General features: G+C 40.9%; 1 protein-coding gene across 3 annotated transcripts in view; it reads right to left on the bottom strand.

Annotated features, from left to right (window-relative positions):
- Positions 1 to 4: 4 nt before the first annotated feature.
- Positions 5 to 24,991, bottom strand: part of dgkb (diacylglycerol kinase, beta) — a 46,308-nt gene continuing 21,321 nt past the window's right edge. For 2 of the 3 annotated variants that reach the window (XM_028978974.1, XM_028978972.1), the window contains exons 20-26: positions 23,742 to 23,806; positions 13,591 to 13,681; positions 11,973 to 12,168; positions 7,594 to 7,714; positions 5,863 to 5,923; positions 3,579 to 3,682; positions 5 to 191 (exon numbers count right to left, since the gene is read on the bottom strand). In XM_028978974.1, coding sequence (XP_028834807.1) covers positions 137 to 191; positions 3,579 to 3,682; positions 5,863 to 5,923; positions 7,594 to 7,714; positions 11,973 to 12,168; positions 13,591 to 13,681; positions 23,742 to 23,806 — 693 coding nt within the window. In that variant the 3' untranslated portion in view covers positions 5 to 136. Of the gene's footprint in view, positions 192 to 2,265; positions 3,683 to 5,862; positions 5,924 to 7,593; positions 7,715 to 11,972; positions 12,169 to 13,590; positions 13,682 to 23,741; positions 23,807 to 24,991 lie in introns of those variants that run through there. The other variant, XM_028978975.1, reaches the window with a different exon arrangement.

Below are 24,991 nucleotides of genomic sequence, written 5' to 3'. Positions count from 1 at the left end.
CTGCTCGCAATCGCAACAGTGTTGGAAACATCACGGCTAATTAAGATATCTAAGAAGCCTCAGTGGCAGCGATGCAGCCACGGACACTGAGAAGGTCCATTTTTTGGGGCCGTGAAGTAAATGAAGTGAAAAGACGTCACCAGAGAGGCATCTTCCTCCCGGGTCCAGGGAAGCACAGGTCAAGCAGAGGTCTAAAGGTTAAGAGAATGGCTGTCAGTTATCATGTGCACAAGCTGTCACCGTCGCGTTCATACGTGCCAACAGCCATAACTAATCACTGTCACTGTCACTGACTTCCACGGCTGATGTTGGAACCCGCTGTATGTCATTTATTTATTTTATTTCTATTTTATGTCACATGAGAACTGTTGTGTTTTTTTTTTTTTACCATGTAGTTTAAAGTGTTCTACAAATAAAAGATGGACTGGATTAGATTAGAACGTTAAAATAAATGACTACAATTGTGCAAGTTACTTATTGACATGTCTGCATTACTGTGTTAAGGACAGGCTGTGCGTTATTTGACACCCTTGCGTACAGTGCATCTTAAGGTCATTGCTTTGTCACAGTGTCTTGGTACTGAAGCTCAGAAAGAAGAATACATGACATAATGGCCTTTGACAAGTGAAAGAGTGCTTTGTGTTTAACCTCATTTTGTTTCTAGGCTTGCCCTTTTTAATCAGTTTACTTTAAATGTCTTAATATTCTTAATATTCAAACTGGTACCCTGTCAGGTGGTCAACTGGAACACTTTACAACTCTGATTTAGCAAATGAGATACACGTTATCCCTTGTTGTTGCTGTGTTGTTCAAATGCAAACTTCTCATTTTGGAATTAGTGGAATTCTGTTCGGTGTGTCAGTGTGGCATGTTGAAACTTGCAGACATCACTAATTCATGCATTAATTCGACCTCTCTCTGTGTTGAGTAACAGTAAGTATAATTATAGTATTTAGTGAAATGAAGAACTGACTGAATTTGAATTCTTCTTTTTCAACTTTATAATTACATCATAATTATAATTGACAACCTTTGGATGACCAATGACAGAAAGAGTCCATAATAGGTATACAGTATGTATGGATCTCAAAATATTTATTAATAAATACGTATTTTGATTATTTGAAAAAATAGGCAGTTAGGCATTCATTGCTAGTTAAAAATGACCAGTAAACATAAAACTCAATGAAACCAAGATTAGAAAGCATCAGTAGTGTGAGAACGCTACAGCGTTGGAAATGCTTCATATAGACCACATTTAGTAGGACGTTGCTGAGAAAACAGCAAAAAATATGTGAAAGCTTCTTCACTTGATCGCTTCAAATTACAGAGAATTCCCTGACTAATCAAGACTTTGCACAATATGCTGCACTACAGCACGTAAACACTGCAACACTGTTTACAATTAAGACATGTAAGGGCCATCTACTAAAATGATGAAAACCACGCATGTATATATGAATAAGTTCACTCTTAGGTCCATGGAAATGCAATGTGGCTGTAAATGGACATCGTTGTTTTGTACCACAGCCAAAACGAGCCAGGGCTTGAAACACACACCCACAGACTGAGCAATTATATGTACAGGAATTACATACATTACATTAAGCTGTAAGGTTGTGTCTATGAAGTTTAATGACATCCTCTGGCAAAGTTTGTCATTTTATTTATTTAAACTTTTGGATCTAAGAAACTGGATGTTACTGATCTAGCACCAAGATTGCAGTAACATATTCAATAATCACTCAGCTCTGATTTTCGCCCCTTTGGCAAAAGACGAAATGTCTTTATTATATTGAAGAGGATTTTTTGCTCTGGATTTTATTTGGATATGTGGAGCTAAACAAATTTGCATGTGTGATAAAAAAAATGATTCAGATACAAACCAATGACACAGACCTCAATAAAGACTGTAACATTCACATCTTCATTCAGAACATCTGGAACCTGAAGTCAAATAAATGTAAATGTGCTGATATTGGTTACATTATGCTAGCAGTGCTAATTCCAAGACTGGTCGCAGGCAGCTTTGCAACCATTTTTAATATTTTTATTCAGATTTTACCAAATCTACCATAGTACTACAAACACATATATCTATACATCAAGAAAATGAGAAATGCTATCCTTCTTATACTACGATGCTAACAACTATTCCATGTTCATTCCACGTTGAGTGTCCTCTACTTTGTCTAATTCTTCTTTTTTTTTTTTTTTCCTCGCCGTCGAGGTTTTTCAATTTCCTTTCGGGAGTCAGACTGGGAAGTGTTTTGTGTGTTTTTTTAGATTAGTTCTATTGATCTGTTTCCTACTGATTTTGACCATATCTGAATTTGTGGTTTGGTCAGGCGAATAATCTCACCAGTCCCTCAAATACGACGGTGGAGTTAACGCTTCTTTATCACAGCCTTGTTCAGGTTTCTCAAACTCTCCAGGTTTCCAGGATTAGCAACAGGAGAACAATGGTCCAATTTCATGTGAGAATTTCACAGGGCTCCGACGTACATAACATCTGGGGTAAAGCAGTCTGGCAGCAAAAACACAACTAAGCATCAAATCATTAAGCATGAACGTAGCAAATATCACCAAAATCAGCCGCACAAGCGTAAAGACAGAAATGACATTTGTATTTCCTGTGTGCGTAGATGCAGTAAATGGGCAAGTTTTGAACACTGGACCAGACATTTTGAACACTGTGCAGTGAAGGGCCAGTTCAATGCTGTGCGCTGACGTGAAAAAAGCCCATTATTTGCGACCTTTGCTAATTTTTGCCATTGATTTTCAGGATTCCTTCTTCCAATTTCACGGCCGGTCCGTCGATGACCATTTTACATGCTGCCTATCCGGGTCCCTGTTTGCTGTTGCTGCATGACCATGTGCATATGGAAATCCCAGAAAAGGCACACAAAATCAATGAATCCTAGAAGATCAATGCTCACAGCAGTCGGCTAATGCACTCAATATACAACTCTCCTTTTGAAGTGTCTGTGTATTTACAGTACAGTAAACTGCGTGGACTGACAGTGACTACATGACATGTACAGGTAACACGTTGCACACCAATATAACATGTAACTTGCATACAAATTTCCATTTAAGCATTTCCATGTGCAGTTTAATTCATCCAAAACAACCTACAGATACTGAATTCTAGCCACATGTCAAAAGGCATTCTCTAAGAAAAAAACGTATTACACTGACATCACCTCCATGGCCAAGTACTATGGCATGCAATAATGCATTAACTGTGCTTACAAAAACAGCTTATCATTTTTTTATTGCCACAGTTGCAGGTCCATACTATTTGCAGACACAAGCAAAATCAGTGAACTCATGTAGACACAAATGTTGATGGAGACCGTAGGCTCAGAAGCATGCTCGTTTCACAGTGCATGGCCCATCTTCGCCTGGCCACCACAGGAGAAGGGCATGTGGCAGTTTCCGCAAGGTGTAAGACACTGTTTTGACAGCACAGGTGTTAGGGCGACACAGTGAAGTTTAACAGCATACATGGCAAGCCTCTACACACACAGTGTGAAAGCGGTGGCATCTTCCCGTACAGACATATGCTCGCTCACTCTTTGCTCTCTCGACATGTTCTCCGGAGAATGGAGGAGAAGAAGCCAGTCGCTTGGGGTGGTCCCATCAGCATGCGAGCCTGGTTCTTGTGCACAATTTCAATCTGGTGAAAACAGAGACAAGTGGCAGCGTGGCATAAGTCAAATGTTGGATATGTTTAACAATAGAAAAGTAGGTAGGTGTAAATAGAAATAGATTGCTCAGGAAACGTTCTAAATACAACGTATTGTGAACTGTTTTTAAACTGGTGCTAAGCAAGGTGCTCTGGAGCGGGGCGGGTGTTGGGTTTGTTGGTTGGTGTGAGGTAAGGCATCCTTAAGAAATTATAGATAAGAAAAAAAAAAAAACACTTGGTATTTATCTGTATCGTTTTGCTGGTGTTCAACTGTATCGGTCACCTAGAACCTATTTAATTTGGAGGAGCCCGATGACTGACAACTCTTACTGATGTGAAAATACGTCAAATACTGTTTTTATTCTTTTGCGTGACCAAGAGTGAGTGACTGAGTGTGCCTGCAATGTGAACTGATGTATTCAGAGCTTCTTGGTTCCACAGAATGTAAGAATAAAATCCAGGAAACCAAATTGTATCATTTTTTAAGAACTGAACAAAAAGTCGAACATTTATGTCTGTTTTACCTTAAGTTAGAAAAAGCATAAAGCAACTTTTCATGATGACAATGGTGAACAAAGAAGTCATGAAGGTAAAAAAAAAGATTCATCAAACATACTTTACCTTATTAATTCAATTAATAATGAGGCTAATGTTCTCAGAATATTAATGTTAATATTCTGTTATCTTGAAAAACATGATTGTTTTTAATTATCATTAACAATGTAGTTTTTTTAATGAAACTTCTGAATTAGAGTCTCCCTAGCACCCTGGCTTCTTGTTGATGTCCTTGTGTTAATGAACCTGCCAAAATCCATAAACAAAGAATGTGCAGAAACAAGCAGGTATGCATGTAGTTTTGACAACATTGCATCATATTTTGTCATCTATGCAAGTGCAAAGGATGGTTGTGATCTATTTGCCACCAAAAATTAATATTTTATATTATTCTTGGTCAGATTCTGTTCAATGCAGCTAACCTTAGTTTCCAGTTCATGCCCCTAAATACGTGTTCAAATATGTCAATTCTCTTCTGAGCATAGTATGCATGACTTTTGCAAGCCTTACACCTCCCTATACCCTGGCATTTTTTCATTTTTGGGACCTCTTTTTTTATTTAAAATTAATTATTGTTTACTTGAAAGCCATGTTGCCATCTATGCCTATGCTACCGTTATGAATCAGACATTTTGGTTGGAAATTGTGTAAGGTGATGTTGCTCCACTGGCTTGGCTATATGGTGCTCTGCTCAGATCACATGCATTTGTCAGAGATGTGTTCGATTTAGCTGAGAAAACTAGAATAGTAAAGGATAATTGACATGCAGTTTTGTACAAAGATCCCACATCTGGATTGCAGAACAGAACCACAAAAAAAAACAAGAACACTCACCTGACCAATAAGTGTTAATCTGCCTTGTGTATGAATAAGATCATGCGCAGACACCTAGCAGGTATCCTATTTGAATGCACATCCTGGCTATTGATTGCTGGCCACTATCCCATTTGAATAGTGACGTTGCACAAGCATTTAGCAGGTTGCCTAATTCAAATTCAGCCTCATGCCATGGAAATACTTCAGCCCCAATTGTGTGCACATCTGAACCTAACTTTCGTTTCGTTCGAATCTTTACTGAGAGGTACAAGAGCACTTTTCAATTACTTGTGTTGTCATGCTTCCTTTTACAAAACATGGACTGAATGTGCCATATGTAAATGAAGGCTGCACTTCAACAAGGACGCTTTCAGCAGACCGCGACTTTTAATTAGACACAAACACAACTTTAATTACAGCAAACAAAGTGATTTGACTTTGGGAAAGTGAACAGAGTGAATGGCGATGAATGTAACAGTATCTTTTTTTTTTTGTTGTGGCCGTGACATTGTGATTGTGACAAGGGTTCCATTTGAGTTGTGCACAGCAGCTCAGGAAAAGTTCCTTTCTGCCGAACAACCTTTCTTTATAATGGCCTGTCATCAGAGCATGTTCACATGTCAGATGGCCACTGTATTTAGGCCATTGGCCTGTGGACAGTGGCTGGTTGAGCATTAGCAAATGCTTACCTATTATTGCTTCTAGTCACAAACAGTTCTATAACAACATTATTCTTCTATTGTCTCTACAATAATAGCACTACCAAGAAAAATTCCCTACATCAACTCTTTACTTACTGTACAGGGGCTCTGCATCCAGGGCTCTCCATCAATCTGCATGGGAAGGGATTTAGTGGTCCTGTCAAAATAAAGCAATGCATTTCTATATTGGGGCATTTCCAAATGCCTTTCTACATATGTCCGGAAACATCAATTTCATATTGACACAGATTTGAGCAAATGATTTTAATCACCAGTTAAAAATACTAATTGCCACATACAGTGCATCCATTTTTGTTATTCCAAAATGGATTCAATACATTTTTTTCTTAGAACTCTACACACAAGACCCCATAATGAAAATTTGAAAAAGGTTATCTTCATCCGTCTGAGAAAGTCTGAGGAGCAAAGATGTTTCTGAAAAAATACTTGATTTTACATGATTTGGAAAGGCAGACATCTGTCTATATCATATCTGTCCCACATTTCACTTGACAGTTAATGTCAGAGCACAAACCAAGCATGAATTCAAAGGTGCCTGTAGGAAGTCAAAGGAACTGCCTGGGCAGGATTGTCTTGAGGCACAAATTTGGGGAAGGTTACAGAGAAATTTATGCTGCTTTGAAGGTTCCAGTGAGCAGATTGGCCTCCATCTCCATCATCTGTAAGTGGAAAAACTTCTTGAACTTCTAGAAGGTCCTCTGTGGACGGAGGAGAACCTTCTAGAAGGACAACCATCTCTACAGCAATCCACCAATCAGGCCTGTATGGTAGAGTAGCCAAACGAAAGCCACTCCTTAGTAAAAAGCACATGGAAGCCTTCCTGGAGTCTGTCAAAATTCACCTGAAGGACTCTCAGACCACGAGAAAATAAATGCCAGGCGTCACGTTTGGAGGAAACCCATCACCGCTCGTCACCAGGCTAAAACCATCCCTACAGTGAAGCATCATGCTGTGCGTTTTCAGCTTCTGGTACTGGGAGACTAGTCAGGATAGAGGGAAAGGTGACTGCAGCAATGTACAGAGATTTCCTGGATGAAGAGCTCCACAGTGCTCTTGAACTCAGACTGGGGCGATGGTTCATATTGCAGCAGGACAACAACCCTAAACAAACAGCCAAGATATCGAAGTAGTGGCTTCAGGACGACTCTGTGAATGTCCTTGAGTGACCCAGAGTTGAATCCAATTGAACATCTCTGGAGAGATCTTAAAATGTCTGTGCACCGATGCTTCCAACCTTATGAAGCTTGAGAGGTGCTGCAAAGAGGAATGGGCCAAACTGGACAAGGATAGGTGTGCCAAGCTTGTGGCATCATATTGAAAAAGACTTGAGGCTGTAATTTCTGCCAAAGGTGCATCAACAAAGTTAAAGAGGTGAATACTTGTGTGATTTTTGACAAAATCAAAACAATTATTTTCATTATGGGGTGTTGTGTGTAGAATTCTGAGGAATTTTTTTTTTAATCAATTTTAGAATAAGGCTGTAACTTAACAAAATATGGAAAAAGTGATGCTCTGTGAATACTTTCCGGATGCACTGTATTTCCACATTTCTTAGGCATGGGAATGGGATTCTACTTAATTCCATTCCCCGCAGCGCAACTGTTCTGGCCCCACTGCTGTTTTAGAGACTTATAAACAGCATGGAGCTTTAACTATACAGCTTTTCAAAAATGAACTTTTCATAAAAAAACAAGCAGATCAAAAATCTTATTCTCAATAAAGTAATTCGCAAAATAGCCAGTAATTAATTCCCCCTACTGTCAGTAAGGTCTCAGCAGAACAACAAGGTACATCGTGGTCACAGACCTGATGGTGACGGAGGAGCATTGTGCCAGCCGCCTTCCTGCACTTTTTAACCCCGTGTAGATCTGCCCCATCTCCATGGCTCCCTCCAGCCCCACCACCTCAAGCAGCTGGTCCGAGAGGTCTTAGGGACAAAGGGGAACATGAGCCGAACACGTCAAGGTGGCCAAATTGCCTTATGAACAACTACTTGGCTCGTCCGTAAGCTTTGCTACAAAGGCTACTCGGGTTTATAAGCAAATCCAGCCTTGAGGTCAAATCGGTGCAAATGGAGTTGTTGTCAAGGTTCAGCTACCAGAGATTAAGCCTCTGAGCCATGTTTCAAGTGGCTGAGTACAATGACATCTTCATACCCGGGAACAGGACGTAGCGAGCATGGGACGCGTCTGTGGCCACAGCGAAGGTATTAAAACAGGTGCTGGTGCTACATGCAAAACTACAGCATAGACATTTCGCTTCCATCAAGGTGATGAGAACAAGAAACAGAGACATGAAGACAGTGGTGATGAGGAGGAAGGTCAAAGAGGAGAGAAGTTGTTAGACAGAAGTGTGGAATGGGGCTGAGGGGGCTTGATTTAGAGCATTCACAGTCTGCCTTCAGCTCTTTAAAAACACAAATTGTCTCTGCTGGGGGAGGGAATAAAAAAAAGAGAGCACAACAAGCCACAAACGAAACACCTATTAATTAGATTGTGACACTGTTGCAAAGCAATCTTGTGTTCCCATATAATTATTAATTTCTTTTTTGTTTTGAAGTTATGAGCATTGATTTTTCCCCTGTTGGAGGCCCAGTGTCGCGCTGGGACCATCTGTTCAGCGTGGCACCAAAGGCCCTGCCTCTCCTCCTACTCGCAGCCTCACACCCTCGACTGAGCGCGCAGCCAAGGAGAGCTGCAGCTAACTGTTCATTTCAGACGCCCATCGGTTACGTGCCGAATTTTACAGCCGCTACTTATCACCCTTCGGCTCTGCAAGATCCACTTGCAGAGTCACAGGAAGCACTGGTTGTCTTCAGAAAGGATAAATTGTTCCCTTTTCTGACCCATTGTCACATATTAAATATACCTACATCACCTGATGTGGTTTTATTTTATTGTATTTATTTATTTATTTGATCTAAAAAAAAAAAAGAACAGCAAATTCTAGTCCATAATAAAGAGTAAAACATGCAAATTATTTCTTGTTTAATAATTCATCTTGTATAACAGTTAATAACCTAAATGGGAACCAGGCCAACTTTTATCCCCACATTTTATACAGCTCCTACTTTCATAAACACTGTATTTTCACTGTAGTTACTGTTGACCTGATGCTCAAGAACTACTATTCTCTTTGTGAGTTTCCATGACAGCTCCAGGCTCGTATAATATAAAAAACTATATATTTAAGATAAATGAGGTGTCACTGTACAGTTAAAGACGTTTTACTATTAAAGGTTTAATTCAGGTTTACTTCTTTTGTTATTATCTGTTTTCTATCTTGTTTTTAATTATTTCGTGTGTATTTTATGTCACACTTGGTCCACTGTGGTTATGTAAAGCTGGGCTGGATCGAATTGGACTTTTTGGGGGCATTGCGAGTGTAGATATTATAGTCAGTTCCTCTGTCACACAACTTGTGACGTTGATCAGAATGCGATTTTTGAGCATGCATGGAAACATGGCATAAATCTTCCGCACAGATTGCGTATGTTTAACAGCATTTTCCCATGTGGGTGAGACCATGAACGCTACACCTGAATTTAGGTCCATGTGACCTTTAGCCAGGATGCGCTGCTCATGTCGCTGGCATCTCGTTCCGGCCTTTTTAAACTCTGCCGGCAGGGTGAGGCAGGGCAGCCGTGCCAGCGGTGGTGACGTGAGGAACACTGTGCAGCTTAGTGTCCAGGTGAGTGATAATAGTGTTTCCGTGTCCAAGCCATGTCTCTGACGCAGGAATGGAAGGCTGCGAGTGTCTGTCGAGCGCGCCTGACACACGCGGAGTGACAGGTCATGGGCTGGCGTGGTGGGGGTGCCCACTTTGCAGCGAGGGATGGAGGCAGAGGCCAGGTGAATAGGTGGGGTGGTCCTCGCTACCGCCCGTTGAATGGAAGGTCTCGCACGGAGCGTGTCAGAGGACATCAGTCCCCTGGCGGCCCGGCGGCCGCGCTGAATAATTCAGAGCGGCCCGCCGTACGGTTTCCACCTGAGGGGGCCTGTCTCCTGGCGTCACCCACGGCGGAGGCTTAACAGCTCGCGAAAGGTCATAGTTTAGCGGGGCTGATCCCGGGGCTAATGCACTGAGTGTTTACGGCCCCTCCATTGCGCCAGGACTCTAACCTTCAGCAAACTGCTGCCAAGGGCACGGGCGCTTTGGACACTAAGTGCCTTTTCTGGTCTGGCCTGAATCGTCTCTCATTTGTTGTCATTTCTCGACACGGAAATCAATAGATTTGATTTCTGGGTTTGTTCGTGTTTAATGGAGAGGGATCAGAACAGTCTGGAACCACAGCCTGAATTGTTGATGGGCTTTCTACTATTCCACAATAATAATAATAATAATAATAATAATAACAATATTATTATTATTATTATTACACCTTTGAACTGATCGAGGCTAAGTGGCACTGCACACCCAATACACCAGGACATTTGGACGGCTTGTTGGCTGGAGTGGGCTGCCAGGATGAATGTTGCTTCAGCACATTGCAGTGAAGACGCAGGATACAAATGGGGGCATTTATCAGCCCATCCAGCACACTGGCTGAAATGAAAGAGAGTGTTGAGGTGGGGTGGGACTCCACAGCGATCCTTACACCAGCTTCTGTATGTTTAACCAACTGCGGATGATGGTTAGACATGAATTCCTCTTATTGCATTTTTTTTTTAAAATAAACTGGTAGTTTTCTGTACTCAGCATTGCTGGGAAAATCTCAGGAACAGCCTGCTACACTGACAGTCCCTTTCAAATACATGATATCTCACTGGGGAAGCCCTGCCAGGGGTGTTTGAGGATCAGCTCTCTCTCTGTCTCTCGCTCTCTCTCTCTTTCTCTCTCGTCACGTTTCATGCCCATGTCTGGCTTTCCCCTGACACTTCCCACTAGAATCTCTGTGAGAGGAAAGAAGATGCTCTAAAGTGATCAAAAAGGGCATAAAAAAATCTAAGTGATTACCTGCCAAACTGTAACTAGAAGTAGCTAAAAGTCACAGCCACAGTTACTAAATTGTTAAATACAGTACACACCAAAAGTCTGGACAAACCTTATCATTCGTTGTGTTTTCTTTATTTTCATGACCATTTACATTGGTAGATTCTGACTGAAGGCATCAAAACTAGTCGCTCTGACTAAGGGTGTCTGATAAATGCCGTAAAATGTAAAACTATGAATGAACATATGTGGAGTTATGTATTTAACAAAAAGTGGAGACCAGACCTCCACAGTCACCGGACCTGAACCCAATTGAGATGGTTTGGGGTGAGCTGGACCACAGAGTGAAGGCAAAGGGGCCAACAAGTGCTAAACACCTCTGGGAACTCCTTTAAAGACTGTTGGAAAACCTTTTCAGTTGACGGCCTCTTGAAGCTCATCGAGAGAATGCCAAGAGTGTGCAAAGCAGTAATCAGAGCAAAGGGTGGCTATTTTGAAGAAACTAGAATATAAAACATGTTTACAGTTATTTCACATTTTTTGTTAAGTACATAACTCCACATGTGTTCATTCATAGTTTTGATGCCTTCAGTGAGAATCTACCAATGTAAATGGTCATGAAAATAAAGAAAAGAGAAGGTGTGTTCAAACTTTTGGTCTGTACTGTATGTTGTGAACATGTATGTATAATTAGATCCTTATTTAAAATCTTAAGAATGTAGACTTGTGCAAATTCATCTGTTCAGCAGCATGTCGCACCTTGTGCCATGACAGTGCATCAAGGCCGGCATCTCAATCTGCTCTGATTAGGCGTGTATCCCCGCAGGTACACACAGGCCATTACTGCAAGGACGGCAGTGTGAAACAGTGACGTTAAACACTCCTCCTTCAGCCCAAACAAAACCCGAGCCCCGTGATGCGTCTTGTCATTGGTGAAATATTCATGGCAGAGGAAGGTTCCCCGAGCCCAACACGGACTTTTAAGAACATGATCATTTTAGTTTCTTCTTAGGGGACTTCAACCAACGACGAAGACTTATAAGGTCATCACACATTTGTTGTCAATTCTAGAGGCTGAAGTGTATATGTCACAATGAATGAGACAATGAAAAGACAATCATCTCACATGAGTCTCATTTACACAAGGCAATGAGACCATAGAATCTGCAAACACGATGTGACAAAGGTGCAGGTGCAAAAATTATTGACAAAAAAGCTGTTGTTGGTAAGGTGAGTAGCATTTGCAGCGATACCTTGAATAGCAAACCTGAGCTCCTTAGGGTCCACAAGTGTCATCTTCTTCTCAAGAGTCTTCTTTCCTGTCCGATGATGGCCCCTTCTTTTCTTGCTCTCACCCCACAGGTTAGAGCCTCCATGCATGCTTGGAATATTCAAGATGGCTATTCCCTCGAGCGAGATGTTGCTGAAGTCCAGAGTGATTCCATCACACTTTACACAGGGTAGTGTAGGGGAAAAAGAGAATATATTGAATTTCCTTTAAGAATTGTGTGTGTGTGTGTGTGTGTGTGTGTGTGTGTGTGTGTGGGAGTATGTATATACATAAAAACTGTATTTTGTAATGTTTTTGAAAACATGCCCTTTCGGATGAAGGATACTCAGCAGTAAATGGTATTTGTGGGTGGGTAAAACAGAGCTGCCGTGTTTTAAAGAGAACCTCAGAGTAAGATGCTGATGAAATGCAAGCAGATTGCTAGATTGGCAAAAGATGAGATCCAGATTGGGCTGGAGGCAATTTAAAGAAACTGGAAAATACCAGATTAAGAAAAAATATATAGATTAATTGGCATCATTTCTAACAGCTACTACCAAAAATTTGTCTTCTAAAAAGAAATAGAACCTCAAAGTATCTGTCAAATCAGTTTTTATTCTCTAACGAATGTGAGAGAATAATACAAACAATATTTTTGTTGTTTTAATGTTGTTATTATTATAATAACAATTATGATATTATATTTACATGTCGGGTCAGCCTGAAGTCAAATTCCCAGCAGTAAAAAGTGAATGTGATGTCACACTTGTGACAATGTTACATAAGGTGCAGGATGGAACAGCACATTCCAGATTGTCCTCCAAATTCATACAAAGTGCACCTGACAGGCAGCTGTCACAACAGAGGATGACTTCAAACATGGCTGCCTTGTTGAAAAGTTGCAGAAGGACCACACGTCCAGAAATAAAGTCGGCCTATACTGAGCTGAAGTGATCTGGGCCTGGACCAGGCCTGCTGTAAGAGGTGTGGCCTTCTGATCGCCCGCATTCTGGGGTCAATTGGCCCCATCAGACGATGTGACCTGCTCCCTGTAGCTCCGTTTGAAGAGCTACAGTAACTAAGTAATGAAGGACTGAAATCTGACTGCTTAAACAGTGCTGAGATGGATCAGGCTTCATTATCACTTCGTATCGCACACAGCAGGTCCTACGCAGATAATTACCAGGGCGCTAGGTGAGTGTGAGTGGATGAAATTTGCTAATGTAGATTAGAGATGCTCTAAAGTGCCCTTACCCTCAAACTTGCTCACATTAGAGACATTAGCAGTAGTTTTACCATGCCGCGCACCACGTTTTATTATGTATGAATTAGCCCTGTGACATCTTAAACTTAAACCTAATTGAATTTTACAGGCTTGTCCCGTCGTGCATCAGGATATAACAGCCTAGTATCTTTAACAACCTTATATAAAGATACCTCTGGGAGATTTACACAAGCTGCACCACACTTTGCATCAGTTAAAATGTATGTTAAATAAACATTGACTGCTGCAATTTATAGAAATTTATACTGTACGAAGTAACAAGAAGTGGAAAAAATACATTAATTTAAAAGACCAAATTAAGACAAAATGTCCTTACCTCTACTTCAACAAAGTCATGAAGCTTCTTGCATGTTGCTGAGAAGGTCTCTGATGTTCCAAACTCAAAATACCAGAGTTTGTTTTTCATTCTGAAATGAGAGAGATGTGAATCTTTTAAATAACATGAAGTTACAAAGAAAGCTTCCAGCATCCAGCATGATGAGATGCTGAATATCAGATCAATCTCACCAAGCAAGAAAAGGTTTGAGAACCACTGCTCTGCACTGGGCCCTCCTGTTCCATTCTGTTTTGTCTGTTTTGTCCTTAGTTTATTGGAAAATTACTAAGACAATTAACTAATAAATAAGTGAAAAAGAGAATATTAATGTTGCAGAACTGAGTATATGTTGCAGTCAGGCCTTGTGATCCAAACTTCATAAGGACAATGGCACCCGGCCAGCCAATTTGAGAAGGGAGAGACTGCAGCACACGGTGCCGGTCTTCACCATTAACAGGCCCAGCGAGGGGCAGGAGAGGGTAATGTAACTGCCCCTTCAATTAAGTGTGGACGGGGGTGCAGGACCCCTGGCTTCCTCGAGCACATGGTCTCCATGATGAGTTTGATGATCAATGACCCTGTTAAAATAAGTCACCATCTGTCCCGAGTGCGATATACAATATTATAACACCGTGCTTGAACAAACATTCATGAAACACTGCCATGTAAAGAATAAATGTAAGACAGGTAAAAATTGTGAGCTGTGTGTGTACATATATCAGCATTTTGATAGAAAAATTATTATTTTGAGTAAAGTGCATTGGAAAATTCTGAAAACACACAAATTTGTTACAAGGATCTACAACAAACACATGTAATACAATGTAAGACTATTAGATTTCCACTAACAGCTACAACCGACAGTGATTTTATCAATCAAAAACAGATGAAATCAGATGAAATCATTGCTTCTGATGCTGCTTATGATAAAAAATGTAATTAGAAAAACATCTCAGAAAACATGCTGATGTGCAGAAGAGCAAGAGTAAAAAAATGGCTTTTCCCTCGCCAGAATCGGACCCTCAACCAGGATGTATTAGTATAAGCGGAGCAACAATTACTGAATTATTGATTTCCTCATTAGACTTTTTGTCAGAACCATTTAGTGCCTTTAAAAATGAGCTTTCATTAGCCACTTGCTGCAGAAACAAACGGCTTTGATTTACAACGTGCAACGTGGTCAATAGGTAGCAGAGCGGAGAGGGAGTTTCAGCATGGAGGGGCGGGGGGGGGGGGGGGGGGGGGGGGCTGCGGGGGGGGGCGACACAGCAGCATGCTGCGAGGGACCGCGCTGCTCAACAACACACACCTCTCGAACACGAATTACAACAGCTGCTCTGGGAGCACAGTGCAAACTGCGCCATCAATCTGTTTACCGTGCACACACACACACACATTCAGAGCAGCAATAGAAAATCTGAACAGCAGCGTGTTTCTGGGACGCGGTGTGGCCTTAAGTGCTTGTAAAACCTGGGTATTTATACGGTGGGTCATGTTCCAAAGCCGAGGGCAATGGCTGCATTTTATTTGACCTTTATAGAATTCAACTATTGAACTTCAGTGGTCAGCTCTAAAATTAGGTAATTACGCTGACTTGAGGCCAAATTATAAGGAATAAACGAATGGATTGAAGGTCCATTAGACTGGGGTTTCTGGTTAATTATTATAGGGATTATGGATGTGCAGAGCATCTACTAATTGTATTTGCTAGGCATTTGTATTTATAGAACTCATATTCGCTACAAGTAGGTTCAGCAGACTGATCATTTATTGTGTTTTTTCAAATCCATGTTGTCCTGAAGATTTAACGTCAGACATACTACCCTGACAGGAACAGAGGTAATTCAATTTTACATAATTTTTTGCCAAAACAAATAATGCTCAAAATTTTTGTCCAAAATAAATATTTGTAAACAAATCTGATTCAAATCATTAAAAAAAAGCTGATTCAAATACACAACATTTGAAAACTTCTATATCATTAGCATGTGTAGCATGGTGAACCTATGAGACACAAAGCTCTAATTGGCTTTTCCACAAAGGGGCAGACTGGGGGGCAGTCCATATTTCCACCGGGGTGCAAGGCCCGGAGACGGATGGATGAAGTGCAGATCTAGGGGCTGACTTTCCTCAGTCGATTCACTCCACTTAACCTAACAAGAGCGTCACTGCGACAAATCACGGGCCGATCACCCAGCTCATTAGGTGATTAGGAACGTCCCATCTCCTGAATTGGATTTCCATCCGTTCCTTTCCCGTCCGATGCTCAACAGAAGCCAGGGCCGATGAACAGGGGATCTAGGCTGACGGCAGCCATTGACTCCCCACCTGGGGATCAATGGGAAGCCACTTCAAGAGCTGGAGGGCTAGATTTACACATCAGCCTTGTGTTTGTGAGAGTTGTGTTTGTGACAGATTCATGATTCCAATAAATGACTTGCCTCTGCCATCTTAAAGTAAGGATGGCTCAAGATTTTTTTTCTAATACAGTTTGGGAGAATTTAGTGTTAATGCAGTGTTAAAACTGCATTCCCCTGATTTCACCTCAATACCACTAGCAGATAATTCACATAAAATCTGTTTTTGCAGTGTTGATGAATCTCTTTGTAACCCCCCCTGCCAGCTCTTTCTCACCTTGCATCACTTAACCTTTGGTCACTCCTAAGCACAGTAAGCACCAATATTTGCCAACTGCAAAATACATTCAAGAAATCCAGGTAAGAAATGACAAAACAACTGGTGCTGTCAATTACTAATTAATTGCATATTTAGCAAAGATCTAATATTGATTCTTAATTCTAATGACTATGGGTTATTATAACATTCCTAACTATTACAGAGACAAGTGTGGGAAAGAGGCTCAGGTTATAGGTCATTCGCGTGTACATGCTGAAGAAATCAACGGAGGTAGTTCCCATTCACTTTGAATGGGGTGGCATCCTTTGCCATTGTGGTTCCATCGCTTCACCTTGCTTGCAAAAGAAAGTGCTTAGCAAGCATAGGTCAATGAAGTCCATTTTTTCAGAACGTGAACCCATTTCCCAGTCGTTCAGGATTATTCAGTCGTTTAAGCCAATGCTTAAAATAAACTGATCTAGTTAATTTTGACAGCTCTTACATAAAATCCAAGATTGGTAATACTGATTCTATCAAACATTTACCTTCTGAGCATTTAATAGAGTGACTTACAATGGTTCATAGACGAGTTTACACACCCAGATGTGGGACGAAGAGTTTCAGAAGGTCTTTCCTGCCAGCCTGACAGTGGAAGTTGCCCACTAGGCGACTACCACCCAAATGGACCACAAGAATTTCTTTTGAGTTCTGAACAGTTTTCTGTCATTGTGATACACACAACACAACACACAGTGCACACAATGAAATGTGTCCTCTGCATTTAACCCATCACAAAAACCCCGAAGTGGCACCTTAACAGCTGCACATCTTCAATTAGGAGTTCGCATTCTTACATGCTAGACCACAACTGCCCCACATATTGTATTGTAACACTAGCTTAGTACCTCCATGATGGAAAACATTATAGCATTGTTAGTCTGAGATGTTGCATTGTCAAGCATGCCAAGAATCTTTAAAGATGATATTTATTACCTTATGGCTTAAAAATTTTGAAAATAAACTGCATTACCAGTTTGTACTGTTGGCATGTTTTGGACAAAATCTACAATTTTTGTTTTGTGACAAGAGTAGTGAAAGTAAAGTGACTGTCATGGGCAGCCATGACAGGTGCCCGGGGAGCAGTGTGTGGGGACGGTGCTTTGCTCAGGTGCACCTTGGCAGATCAGGATTCGAACTTCAGAGTACAGTGTAGTGGTTTACAGTATTCTCTTATGCCATACACATTTACATGTCTTCAAATGAGACCTTTTCTTATCAGAAATCATGTTTAGGCTAAAGTCTCTTCCTCCCCAGATGTGGGACAGAGAGATTCAGAAGGTCTGCCAGGCTCTACAGCAGCCACACACAAACATGCACATCCAGTACACCATCTCCATTTGCAATATGTGTATATCAACCCACTCTGTATGTAAAATATGACATTTATTTCTTTTATGTATGTACCGACATATGTTTTATTTTTTCTATCCAAGGACTATTTATTTGCATACATTGAATCTTATAGTATACAGTTGTCATAGTGTCTGTGCTATTGTCTTTTGCTGCTCTTATCTTGTGATGTCCACTTCCTGTCATGACAATGTAAATTTCCCACTTGTGGATCTATTAAAGGAACATCTTATCTTTTCTTAACTTAAATCAAAGACTTGAGTCTATCCACCTCAGTCTGTACTTGTTCATTTGGAAGTCCCTTCCTCACACAAGCTTTCTGTGAGGTCAAGGCAGCATATAATAAGATGATGGGGACAGAGGCTTCGCAGCAGTGGTGCCGTCCCCAGGGCAAGGCGGACGCTTGTCGCTTTCTGCACTCGTCCACGGACAGCGAAAGGCGCTCTGTCATTGATTTTCCCCACTGACACTTAATTTAACCTGAGATGATCTATGACCTTATTTTCGCACTAATTTCTTCTTTATCAGAGGTGATAAATAGCGCATCGACATAAGCACTTGTTTGTGTGTTGCATCAGTGCGCTGTTTTGTATAACATGACAGCACCCTGAGCGGTGGGCACCGCGGCCACGCCTGTTGACTCCGGGGCAGCTGGGTTTATTTTTAACACTGCAGTTAACTCATCTGACACTGTTTTAATATGAATTAAACAATGCAAAGCTGCTTACAATTATGCACAATAGGTACGATTACCCCTTGACTGCAAACGGTGCATGATGAATGCTGCTACCCTGCTGTTCATCACTAACCCAAAATTGAAAGGGACCCGCAAGCTGTTTAAATCAGCATCATCCCACCTCTCAGGGTCTGAAGATTGTTCCTATGGTGGTGTCTCACCGACAGCTGGGGGCTCTGCAGGAGCCGGTAGGTTGACCGGGGCTGCTGCGATCACAGAGGCTCGGGGGTGAGGGTGGGACAATGGGATGTGACTCTAAGGCAGTGTTGATAGGGTTTAGGTGATGATGCTGCATTGGAACATACGTAACAGCATAAAATGACCACAGGTTACATGTTGTTTATTTAAAAAAAGATCTGCCAGCAGACATTTGGATAATTCTACCCGACTGTGGGGCTAATTGACCTCTGCCCTTTTATGTTCCCTCTCCACCTTAGTCTTTCCTGTTACAAAAGAATGGAAAGAGGTAGGGCTAAGTTCTCCCATTTTAGTTAATATTAATACTCCTAATCATTCATAAATAATTAATAATACTTGTAATAATTGCATATAGGACATTATTTCTTGTTTTACACACTTGTAAGCATATGATTGTCCTTCCTTGTGCTTGTCCGCTGTTTATTAAAAAGGCCATGTATTTATATTTCCCATAACTTGCCAGGTTTTTTAAAATTATGAATTAATGTCTTTTCCCAGTTATACGAAATCATGGTAAGAGGAGGAATGACTGTCTACCATGTAATCATTTGCTATGATTGTGAGAATAAAGCAGATGGAAAACATGCCAGAGAGGAGCTACAAGATGAGATATATTTACAGAAGGTTGTTTCTCAAAATATGATAAAACAAAGTGCAGCATACTGTATATCTCATTCATCTCACCACTTACTTAGCCAATTAAAGTATGCCTCGCTAGGGATTCTGCAGCATTGCCAGGGGAATTTCTTCAATGAGTCCCAACATAATTTAACAGCAGCAGGCCTGGGCAAGTGAGTCTGAAGGGCCAACTCTGCCACAGAGTTCCTGGAATTTCAGTTAACGGTGACCATATTCGGAACAATTAAAAAGAGCCCCTGCTTTTCACCCAAACATTGGCGTCATAAGTGACAATTGGATAAAACTGTTAAGATAAAAGTAGGATAGTTCAATTAAAATAGAATAGGTAATCAGCAGTGTGTATGGAGAAGTTATATTATCATGAGGAGACTTTTATCATGGTGTCTAATTTGCTTGATGGAATTCACCCTTAAAATGGTCATGGTGGCATGTTAAGAGGTGGCACTGGCAGGGGGCAGGACCACAGGTGAGCCCTCAATAAATTACACTCTCGAGTGGCCATTAATTATAGATGACACCCCGGTTAGGCCACTGGCTTCATCTGGAATGGGTGTGGGATGTGGTGGGGAAATCAGTGTGAGTGTGAGGTGTGTGTGTGTGTGTGTGTGTGTGTGTGTGTGTGTGGTCAAACTGGTTTGATGTGGTTATCTTTTTGATACTATTCAGACTCCCTCTGATTCAGCAAAAGGTTAATTCAAGAATATTTAAGGACTGAGTGCATGGGGATGCCCACAAGTAGCCAATCACTTTCTGTTATTTTGTATTGCACTATGACACATCAGTAGATCACAAAACTGTGTAGTCACAGCATGTGACAATTTTAGAAATGTCACTAGCAATCATTTTTAAAAAAGACTATTGTCATTTTTGCCAATTTACCATCATAGAGATCCAAATCAGAAACCGCAACTGGTACAAACCTTTGTGCTCTTTGTATTTGAAACTAAAGCAAAAGAGGTCAAAAGTCAAGAGTGGGAAGTTCAAACAAAGAGAAGCCTTCCCTCTCACGCCCTCTTCCCCCAACCAGCATGTCTCAGAGGTAGAGATTATGGTTTAATTACATGTGGGATCAGAGGCAAGAAGAACAGTGTATTTTAACAAGTGTGAGAGTCGTCATTGGCCGACCGATTGCCTGCTTTTAATCCGCGACCTCATTATCACCTCCCGGTCCAGCTCCAGCAGTAAATGAATCTATCTGCAAAGTGTCAAATCTTCTCACCTTCCCGCTCGTAATCACCCAAGGTGCAAATAAAAGAAGGGAGGCTGTCCTGTGCTTTCATCAGCATGATCTGCCCCCATTGTAATTAAAAAGAAAAAAAAACTCTTAATATTTTGTTGCTAATTAGGCTGATCAAATATTTATGTATTTTTAAGGTCACCTCTGTGACAAATGTAATGAATGAATGTTTAATCTGGAAATGGTGAAAATAAATAAAAGGACGAATCAATGAAGAGACATGGTTGCCCTTTGTTGCATGTGTGAAGTTTGTAGAATAAGCCCCTCCCACTGATTAAGATTGATTTCTATTTTTAGAACTCAACAGGTGACACTTTAACCCCTTAGTACACTAGGAATCAGCAGTGGCGACAGCTTTATTATTCAGTGACAATGTCAGTGGTTTCATGTGTGTCCTATAGACTCACCATGAACATAAATGTCACAAAACTCTGATAATAGAGCAACGACAGTGCACAGTGCAGTGCACATTCATTAAAGCATTCTTAAATGTTAAATTGTGGTGAAAAATGCCACATTAAACTTAACTTTAAAGAAAAAGTCCAAATATACAATGCAGGCTAAAATTTTTGACACACCTTCTCATTCAATGTGTTTTCTTTATTTTCATGAGCATTTTCATGACCAACACACCAGGCTTTGTAAGGGCTATTTGACCAAGAAGGAGAGTGATTTGAGTGCTGCGGCAGATTTACATTACATTACATTACATTTACAGCATTTATCAGACGCCCTTATCCAGAGCGACTTACAATCAGTATTTATAGGGACAGTCACCCTGGAGCAACTTAGGGTTAAGTGTCTTGCTCAGGGACACAATGGTAGTAAGTGGGATTTGAACCTGGGTCTTCTGGTTCACAGGTGAGTGTCTTACCCACTAGGCTACCTACCACCACTAGGCTACCTACCACCGGCAGATGACCTGGCCTCCGCAGTCACCGGACCTGAACCCAGTCGAGATGGTTTGGGGTGAGCTGGACCGCAGAGTAAAGACAAAGGGGCCAACAAGTGCTAAACACCTCTGGGAACTCCTTCAAGACTATTGGAGAACCGTTTCAGGTGACGACCTCTTGAAGCTCATCGAGAGAATGCCAAGAGTGTACAAAGCAGTAATCAGAGCAAAGGGCGGCTATTTTGAAGAAACTAGAATATAAAACATGTTTTCAGTTATTTCACATTTTTTGTTAAGTACATAACTCCACATGTTCATTCATAGTTTTGATGCCTTCAGTGAGAATCTACCAATGTAAATGGTCGTGAAAATAAAGAAAACACATTGAATGAGAAGGTGTGTCCACTTTGATTAACAAAAAAATCTATAATTCAGTACATTGGTTACAGAAGGAAACTGCATTTTTGGATGTATGGAAACAGAAATAATAAAAAAACAGCTGAAATGTGTAGTTCTAGCGCAGAAGGGCTCTTTATAAAGTTTACCGTGCTCTTCACTGTCCTCCTCTTGCTGCACTCTCAGAAGATGATAGTAATTCAAAGATTTTCAGAGGGGGAAAGAGCACCTGTACAAATCCAACCAAATTTGCATTACCTCCCAAAACTATTGCCATGCATTATTCAGGCGAAAAGGATAGTGTGTAATAGAAAGATCCTAAAGCCATTCGGCCTGGTGAATAATTCATCAGATTCAAATAACAGATGGCATAATTTTCTTAAAATATCTCAATCATTTTTCAAAAGAAATAAAAGTGGTATGAAACAATATCTTTTAATTCACCGGTAAGTATGCTTTTCTGTGTTTTGGCACTGTTTTAAGAAGCACATTGTATTAGGGCTAAATCAGAGTAATCTGAGAAAAAAAAATCCTCATCCCTGTTTACCATCATCACGACAGTCTTGGCCTTTATTTTGCTTGTTTATATTTAAAAAGAATGATTTTGCAGAGTTAATCTATGGACCAGAGAGGACATATGCGTTAAATATGAACATGAGGAGGGAGATGTGACAATATGCTGAGGGTCCCGCTGTCATCGGCGTGACAGACAAATGATGTCAAACTACCCAAGCAAATTCAATTATGGAGGCAATTACTCCCCATTACCAGTAATGACTTATTGGGATGTGAAATATTGATGAAGTCGTAGATACCAAATTTGTTCATAGCATGTAGGTGAACACATCTTGGGCTAGTCACAGATGTTCCACATCCATCAAGTTTATATTTCGGGTGGTGGAAAAAAGGAAAATAGAGTAAAAAACAATGACAAATGCCATTTGTTTTACCAACCCAGATCAGTTATAGATAGACAGACAGACAGATAGATAGATATGTAAAAAGAATGCAGAGTAAGAGACAGTAACCTGTTTTTGGAAACTCCTGTGAAGTAATATTATGTGGCTCCTTCTCTGCAGTTACCAAATGGCAGTAAAATCTAGACGGAAACACTGCGGCAGACGTTAAAGCGCCCTAACCTGAAATCAATCTTCAGGCAGCCCCAACATACAACAGATCAATAATGGAAATACTTAAAAATAAATATATAAATAAAACATCCCAGTCGGACCGCTGACCTCTATCTGTAAAAACTGTGGCTGCTCTTCATCAAATACATCAAAGTTACTTTCCAGTTAAATCTATTTTTATTATCCTTTCAAAGGAAATTATAAGTAAATAATGATTTTTATATTTCCTGTATGTCACTTGTGAAGAAAAATAAAAAGTGCACATTCGGGATTGGAATTCCTTTTTGTTTTTTTGTTTTTTTTTCATATTGCAACAGGATTTCTGATCCTCACAGCTCTTTAGCTCTATATATATTTGCATGTGATCACTGTACAATGAGGAAATGTGAGCACTAAGATCTGTCAATCCATCAGAAAATTCCTGGTAAACAGAGAACTATTATTGAATCACATAAAACTTAAATAACTTGACAATATTAACAATTAGAAAGACTTTGTTAAATTGTGCTTCATTAAATTATTGTAAAATACAGTGGTTGCTCCCATTCCATGTAGTTACTGCACTGATGACCTGTAGTTACTGTATAATAAAGCACCATTAAAGTGTTGTAATGGTGCTAATCACTGTGGTTTTATATGGATAAAAAACAAATGTAGTATAGTAGTGTTGTGCTCATATGCATGTAAGTTGTGTTTCTTTGTTCAGATGGCTCACCACTGCTACAAAATACAACCATAGTGAAACCATAAAGCTCATCAGCTAATCACACCAAGCACAATGTAAAGAAACGAATCCCTGGGGATACATCGCCGCTGCAGCTGGCAGCCCCTTCTAAACAAGAATGTCACACACAAACACACACACACATATGCTCACAAAATACACACTAACCTTACCTGCTATTAAACCTTTCAGGGTGCTTCTCTCTCATGAGATGGAATCGATGTGCAATGGAGGCATCCTGTGGAAAAATCAAGGAAGGGTGGATTGGTGGATTCAGATTAAAGTATTCAGAATATTGATATATTATATTATATATTACATTATATTATGTTCATTATTGTATATGGGTTGTGTTACAAGTGATAATAAGCAATGAGCAATTTGAGTGGGTGCATCTTGTAATCCGTGGATTAAGGTGGGGAACACGTGACAAGATAGGAACTCAATGCATATTTATGTCCGTCTCCCAGATCAACTGTTTGTGATTCCATGCCAAGCCGCGGGTTGCGGTTGGCGCCGGGGCGCTCCGGCGAGGAGGCTGTGCAGCGCTGCGCAGCATTGACACGCCGGCTAATTAATTAAACACACATTGCGCACAATCACAGCTCCAGCCACACAGGATGCTGCCGGCTTCCCTGGCAACGGTGCTGTGTTTGCTCTCTGACCCTGGGGCTAGGCTCATGGTTACGCTGCGGGCGTGTCGCTCATACAGTTGCCATGGCGAGACCCATGGCGATGCCGCAACTGTCATATCATCAGAAGATGGGGGGGGGTGCAAACTGTTCAAATACAGATCATGTTAATGTTCTCCATTAATATATGGCATTTATATGGGGCATTTAGGTCATTTTTGTTAAATGTATTGTAGATATGGGAGATGTGAGCTCTAACATTCACCTAAAAGGACCCGAATTTAAGGAAACTTTTATTTCAAGTGGGGGTGCGGTGAGTTTAGATGTTCTGCCATGGCCAGTTCCCTCACAAAGTTTCTCCATTGAAACTAGCCACGGGGAAGACCCCCTGCTAGCTTACAGCGCAACACTTCAGGAGTGAGCCAGAAAAACAAAATCAATTCCTCCCCTCTTGATGTCTTTTCAAGACGCCGTCAGACGAAGACCAAAAGGATTCCTGTGAACCCCCAAGGCTGTGTTCTCTTCAGAGCAAACAAAAGAGGAGGCAAAACGCTAGATATATCATAAGTGATTGTACCTCGGTGCGGAGAACGAAAAACAAGAAAGCGAAGGGGATTAGATGCAACGTCTCTGTTGGTTTAAGTCCCAATTTGAGCCGGGATCAAGTGAGAAATATCCACTCCGCTGCAGGGACACGCCGCTCGGTCTTCGCTTTTCTGCTGAAGGAGGCCTTTTCTGTTAGCTTCCAACCCACCATGCATTTCTGCTCCACATAAATTCCTCAAACTTTC

Source organism: Denticeps clupeoides, chromosome 5, assembly GCF_900700375.1.
Source record: "Denticeps clupeoides chromosome 5, fDenClu1.1, whole genome shotgun sequence".
Classification (NCBI taxonomy): domain Eukaryota; kingdom Metazoa; phylum Chordata; class Actinopteri; order Clupeiformes; family Denticipitidae; genus Denticeps; species Denticeps clupeoides.
Note: the sequence above shows the minus strand (reverse complement) of the source record. Positions and strands in the feature narration are given on the sequence as shown.